Raw genomic sequence first — 6,352 nt, 5'->3', positions numbered from 1 at the left:
GTATGGGGACTCGGCGAGTCATTGGGTTGACTCGACGAGTAGGGTCAGTCAGGGGTTGACTTTGACCTTGTCTTTGTTCAATGATTGACCAGTGGTTCCAGGGGTATTTTGGTAATTGTTGTTTATCGTTTAAGTTCAGTGCATTGGCGGCTATCCAGGAGTGGAGATCGTATCAGTGATCGGAGCAGCTTGAGCTATCTGTTCAGTCGGCAGTTTCGAGGTGAGTTATCCTCACTATATCGCTAGGGTTTATGGCACCAAGGCCGACCCTTTTATCGGAGGGAAATCCGGGTAGTTGTCATTGCATGTTATGGGCCGGAAGGCGTTACTATGTTGACCGGAAGGTCATGGCCTGGAAAGGCGTCTGTATGCATTTAGTATGTTGACTGATTCATAGAGTAAGGTATGCTAGTGACCGGCCAGACCGGTATCTCGTTTAGAGTAATGCTATGGTATGTGATCTGTTGATTGATTGTTGGCTATGAACTGCTATATGATTATTTGTTATGTTATGTATGCATTGTATGCTTATGGGCCGGAAGGCAATATGTTATGGGCCGGAAGGCAATATGTTATGGGCCGGAAGGCAATATATTATGGGCCGGAAGGCGATTATGTTGTGTTGAGGACCGGAAGGTCAGGGCCTGGAAAGGCGTATATGTGGTTGGTATTCTGGGGGTATCTCACTAAGCTTTCGGGCTTACAGTTGTGGTTTTATGTTTCAGGTTCTCAAGAGTCTGTGACAAGGCAAATGCGTGATCGTACCGTTCCTCGCGTTGGTGTTTTATGTTTTGAACCTAGGAAATTACTCTGTTAAAGAATGTATTGAAAACCTTTTTGCAACAATGTTAATAAAATGGGTGATTTGAAAAGTTTTAATTGTTTTGAAATTTTGGATGTTACAATAAGAGTGCTCGAGCTCTCATTTTTATGGCTAAACAACCCTAAAATCGACTAGAAATGACACTTCAATGGTTTGGAGTAGCTCTTACTGATATCACCATGGTTATGGGGACAAAAGCATGATAACTTAAAGCAAATCTAAATCTATCATAAAAGCTTATCAAGGTGGAGACTTTATACCTCCTAGAGATAGATGAGGGAAAGGAACTTCTGGATCCAAAGTTGATTCAAGCTCCCAAGCAACTCCACCACCTTCTTCTTACTTCAAAATGCACACAAAACACTCTCACTCACAAAAATAAACCAAAAAAGGAATTAGGGTTTCAAAGGGAATGTTTAAGAGGATGGAGACTGGTGAAGGAGAGGCCTCAAGGGTATAAGAGCCTTTAAATAGGGCTCAAAACCCAAAAATTAGGGTTTTGGTTACGGGTCGCTACGCGCTGTGTATCTACGTAGGGCGTAAATCATTAAGTCCCCAATGATAGATTCCTTCCTACGTGTTGCGTAAGAGGCTACCATACGCCCCATGTAGGAGCAAACTTAGAAAATTAGAGGTTTTAAATGAAGAAGGAAATTTACCTGAGATAACTGGCTGTTATACAAAGAAACTTGTTAAAAAAGAAACCTATTGTTCCAAGATTCAACATGAGATACAGAGGCTTAGAATCGAAACAAGTACAAAAAAAGAAACATGTTATCAGAAGCATTCAATGAAAGGAAGGCGGAGGTCGTCGGTGGAAGGGCGATGGAGGTCACTGATAGAAGTGGAAGCATCGTTGGGAGTAGAAGAAAGAATAAGAGAGTGATGGTTGGGTGGGTTAGCATTCATACGAAAGAAGAAATAAGGAAGGAAGTTGGTCGATAGAGTGTCTGGGGTTTGTGACGGAACAAAAGAAAAACAAAGGAGTACTCAACACATCTGTTGTTCATTTTGGACTTGTGATAAGATAAACATTGATTCCCCTATGCTAAAGATCATCTCACCCTCGTTTTCTTCTGGAATGGAGTACTGAAACGATTTGGTTGTTACTAAAATGATGATCTCGCCAAGACTCATCGAAAAAACTAACGGGATCATTGGGTTTCCTTGAGAGAGATAGAGAGAGACAGACAGACAAAGAGAGATGTGGCCCGTTTCTTTTTAATATATATTAAATATTAAAAAATTCTTAAAAATAAGAAAAATGGTATAATGATTTTTTTTTTTTTTTTTTTTAGTTTAGATGGAGACCAAAACCACAAACAAACTTGATGAAAATACAAATCATACGATCCATTTTTAGTTTTGTCTACGATATATTTTGCACTAACTGCGATGCAAAAAGATGATGGTTTTCAAAGTTTTGATACTTGACTGTATTGTTATTTCGGTTTGAATTAATCCGTATACCGTATTGAATATACACCAATAATATATACGTTTTGGTATATAGCAACAGAGTCAAAGAGAGGCCAACAGATTTGGTCTCTCCACCTTGCTTTCAAATTTTATCAATCGGGAAGTATTACAACTTACTGTATATACGTTTGCATGAACCGTAAACAAAACGCACACATCTTTGATATTTGTTGTAGCTAGAATTATTCACGTCAACCATAGTTATCTTTCAAAAGGATTTTAATAGTATGATGCATGCATTCAAGAATTCGATGGAGTTATATTTCATAAAACCAAGTCAAGAGTATATACAAACCACAGATTTATTCTGGGCCAAAACGACCGTTTCAACCCTTATTTAATTTGTGGCCGACCATCTCGAACCAAGTATTTCTAGAACTCTTGTAACGTTTATTTCACGTGATTTGATAAAAACAAAATTAAAAGAGACAAAAATCTTTGAATTTTTTGGAAACTAAGATATGGGCTTTAGATGATCTTGATTTTGAGCCACACTTGGCAAGTGGTTGTCCATGTGTTTGGTTAAACGAGAGCTTAGTCATACATCATTACTGAAGTCATGTATGTTAGAAGTTCAAGCATCTTTTCTTGCATTTGCCATACATCTGTACTAACGTCATGTTTTTTTTTAGCTATGTTTAGGGCTGTTTGATGGCCTATTAATTTTTCAATTAGAAGACATATTTTTAACTTTTCAGATTCAGAACGATTGATTAGATTTCTAATTTTTATATGTTGATTGTTGAGTAGGTTCTTAATTTTTAAGAGAAATAATTGTATCTGAATCTTTTTAAAAGAGCATGTTCCGAAAATATTTTAATTTTTCAGTTTTCTTTTTCCATCTTTCTTTTGTATTTCACAGACTACCTACTTTTCCAGTTCCACCGTCTTCTCCGACTTTTTAAAAATTCAAATCTTAAAAACCACACTTTTAAAAACTCAAATCCTAAAATTTCAGATGTAGACAAATAGTCTTTATTATATTATATATTAAATATTATTAGATTCTACAAAGGGTTAATGTGAAAAATTTTAAGGTTCTAAATAATGTAATACGTGGTTTAACGGCAATATCAAGCCTCAAGTTTTTCCGAGTCTCAGCGAGTCACGGCGTTTGTAAAGCGTAACTTAAGGCGACAATTTTATATATAATTAATATTTTTATATGTATTTTCAACTATTATTCATTTTTATACACATATATGAGTTAAGACAGAGTTTTGTCAAAGCTTGGCGGCAGGTGCACGCCTTGGAGTCGTGACGCGCTATGGCTAAGCCATGACAAATTTTTTAGAACCTTGGAAAATTTTCTTTTAAGAAATAATGATATATATTATATATTGCGGTAATTAAGAGAAATTTAGAAATGTTTGGTTAGAAAGAGGAAGCAAAACTTATTTAATTTATGATTTTATACTAGAATTTGTATATATGTTTTCTATTTTTATATTAGTTGTAGAACCCATGTACTTATTTTTATACCGGTTGTAAGATCATGTATGGCAAAATTACATTTGACAAATTAAATGAGAATTTTACCAATGACAAAAAAAACTTTTATTTATTAGAATATATATATATATATATATATATATATATATATATATATATATATATATATATACTATTTGTAAGACTCATATATTATATTGGTTGACTTTTTAAAGAGGTTACATATATTTCTGTTATTATAATAGAAATATTTTTTATCTTTTAAATTTTAAAAATAATTTAAATAAATTTAAAAATTAATTTAAATAAATAAAAAAATCTAATGACCTTTAATTTTGAAATTAAAAATTATTACATTAAAATTGAACTTAATAAAATATAAAAACTCATAAAATAAAAAAAATAATTCAAAATAACCACAAAATGATATTTGATAAATTGAATGAAAATGTGATAAAAAAAATAAAAAAAAATAAAAAAAACTTTATTTATTAGAGAAAATGTATAAATGTATACATACTAAAGCATGAATTCATTAATAATAAAAATGCATACATATATATAGATACTAAAACATGTACACATGACTTCATTAATAATAAAAATGCGATATTTAATTTTGCACATTCGATTATGCCACGAACAATTTCAAATACTTTAAATACAAGAAAAACTTGTAAAATCAAGAAAAAAAACACCATAACAAATTCCATTGGAAAGAAAGAAAGTTTCATTGTATTGATCAAAATTGTACAAATCTAGAAACATTTAAAAGAGAAGACTAAACTATCGACCACTTCCTAACCTGTCTCTAGAAGTATGAATTCCCAAACGAAAATAAAATTATTGTTAACAATGATCCCTAAATAATCAATCTCTCTTCTATTTCCTTTTTGTTTCTTTGTCTTGTAATTTGTAAAATCTCTTCATATTTACATGTTATCGAATGCTTATAAATTGCTTGAAGGAGTTGACTCTAGTCTTGTTACTAACAAATCCAATGCTTCTTTCATCCAAGAATATTGACAAACTTCTTTAGCTTTTGGTACACTCACCTGAAACAAGTAATCATGACACATTAGTCTCTCGAAATCAACTATTATTTCTTTGTAAATGACCATTTTGCCCTTAAAAACTTACCCAAACTCTTTGGCGAATATCTTTCTCTGGCCAGAAATCAAGTTGCTCTTTCACAAGTAATGGAAACATGTGACCTTCATAATATCCATCGTTGCCTTTGCTCTTGAAGGACCATTTACCCAATTGACCCTATAAAATTCAAGAAAGATATGTTAACAAACTACACTGTGTGAATGATGAAGAATAATAATAAAAGTTGCCCGATTTGACTTTTCGCTTATTCTGAAATTGGGATTTTTTAGAAAGATTCTTTTTACGCGGAAAATTATCATGATTATGAAGAACAAAAAAAATGTCAAATTTGTGTTGCGAGAATGAAGAACGAGAACCCACCTCAACAGTTCCAAATACTCCAGCTTCTTCTAATGATTCTCTTAAAGCAGCTTCTTTGATTGATTCATCGGATTCCCAACCACCCTTCGGGAACAACATTCCTTTGCCTTTTCTTTGTGCGCTAATCACAAGAACTTCTAATGCATCCTCTAAGTTCTTATCGGATCCCATGTTGCTACCTTTTAATCTGTAAGGTATGCATCTGTATATCAAATTGGAAAGACGATTTATTAGTAAACAAGCAAATTCTTCATAAAAATTTCATAAACTTAAACAAAATGTTATGATTTTCTGCATTCAGTATCCCCAAAAGTTCAATCAATGAAAAACAAATCGAAAATTCGAGGGGTTCCTTCAAATCTGAAGATCAAACCGAAGGTAGAATGAAGAACCCTAATTTCAAATTTAATAAAGAACGAGTTTCGTTCAAATTGTTGCTATTTGATTGAATTGTTTCAACTTTCAACATCTGGGTGTTGGATATTACCCTCTAATTTCCCAGATTTGAAAAGTTAAATTTTTAACGATTATCCCCAATTCAAAAAACTGGGAAAACGGAAGAAAGGATTCCGAATTTGGGGAAAAAAAACCGGAAACCCAATACGAAAAGATCGATCAAATTAAAGAGCAAGAACTGACCCAACAACTTGGCGTTGGCCTTTATTGTAACGCTGCAACTGTCTACCGCTGCGAGAAACCATTGACACCAAATTTTTGAATTCCATTTCGATAATTATCTCTTCAAATTCAACACCCACGAATCAAATGAACAAAAGGCAGAAAAAGCAATAGAAGAGAAGATCAGAGAGTGATGAAGATATGAAAGATTAAGAGGCAGATGAAGTTGTATATATAGATGGAGGGAAGGAAAGGAGGAAGTAGTAGATAAAGCAGTGTTGTTGGTGGTGAAATGAGATGGATGCACGGTTGATATACGGAGGATGAAAGAGACATAGCAGCGTTTTTTTTCATGTGGGTCAGCGGGGGGGGGGGGGGGGGGGTGGGGGGGGGGAGGGGGGGGGGGATCATACGCAAATAAAAAGCGCGGATGCGGGCGTAGTGAATGCGTGTTACGTGGCACGTGTGGGGTTCTGCGTCGGCTCATCCAAGAGTCCAAGTCGACTG

General features: G+C 34.1%; 1 protein-coding gene across 1 annotated transcript; it reads right to left on the bottom strand.

Moving 5' to 3' along the window:
• Nucleotides 1-4,466: 4,466 nt before the first annotated feature.
• On the bottom strand, nt 4,467-6,125 carry LOC111916179 (nudix hydrolase 17, mitochondrial). Its single transcript, XM_023911810.3, has 4 exons — nt 5,867-6,125; nt 5,228-5,429; nt 4,895-5,023; nt 4,467-4,809 (listed from the first exon to the last, which is right to left on the bottom strand). The coding sequence occupies exons 1-4, from the start codon at nt 5,950-5,952 to the stop codon at nt 4,705-4,707; spliced, it is 522 nt and encodes a 173-aa protein (XP_023767578.2). The 5' UTR covers nt 5,953-6,125; the 3' UTR covers nt 4,467-4,704.
• Between the last annotated feature and the right edge of the window lie 227 nt (nt 6,126-6,352).

Source organism: Lactuca sativa, chromosome 8 (genome assembly GCF_002870075.4).
Source record: "Lactuca sativa cultivar Salinas chromosome 8, Lsat_Salinas_v11, whole genome shotgun sequence".
NCBI classification, from domain to species: domain Eukaryota; kingdom Viridiplantae; phylum Streptophyta; class Magnoliopsida; order Asterales; family Asteraceae; genus Lactuca; species Lactuca sativa.
The sequence above is the reverse complement of the archived record's forward strand: the minus strand, read 5'-3'. Positions and strand labels throughout refer to the sequence as shown.

Excerpts from the sequence above, each read along its gene's own strand:
- LOC111916179 (XM_023911810.3), bottom strand. The coding sequence starts at position 5,952 with ATGGAATTCAAAAATTTGGTGTCAATGGTTTCTCGCAGCGGTAGACAG. Across the intron at positions 5,430-5,866 it reads GGCCAACGCCAAGTTGTTGG|ATGCATACCTTACAGATTAA; the intron begins GTCAGTTCTTGC and ends TTTGATATACAG. Across the intron at positions 5,024-5,227 it reads GAGTATTTGGAACTGTTGAG|GGTCAATTGGGTAAATGGTC; the intron begins GTGGGTTCTCGT and ends TGAATTTTATAG.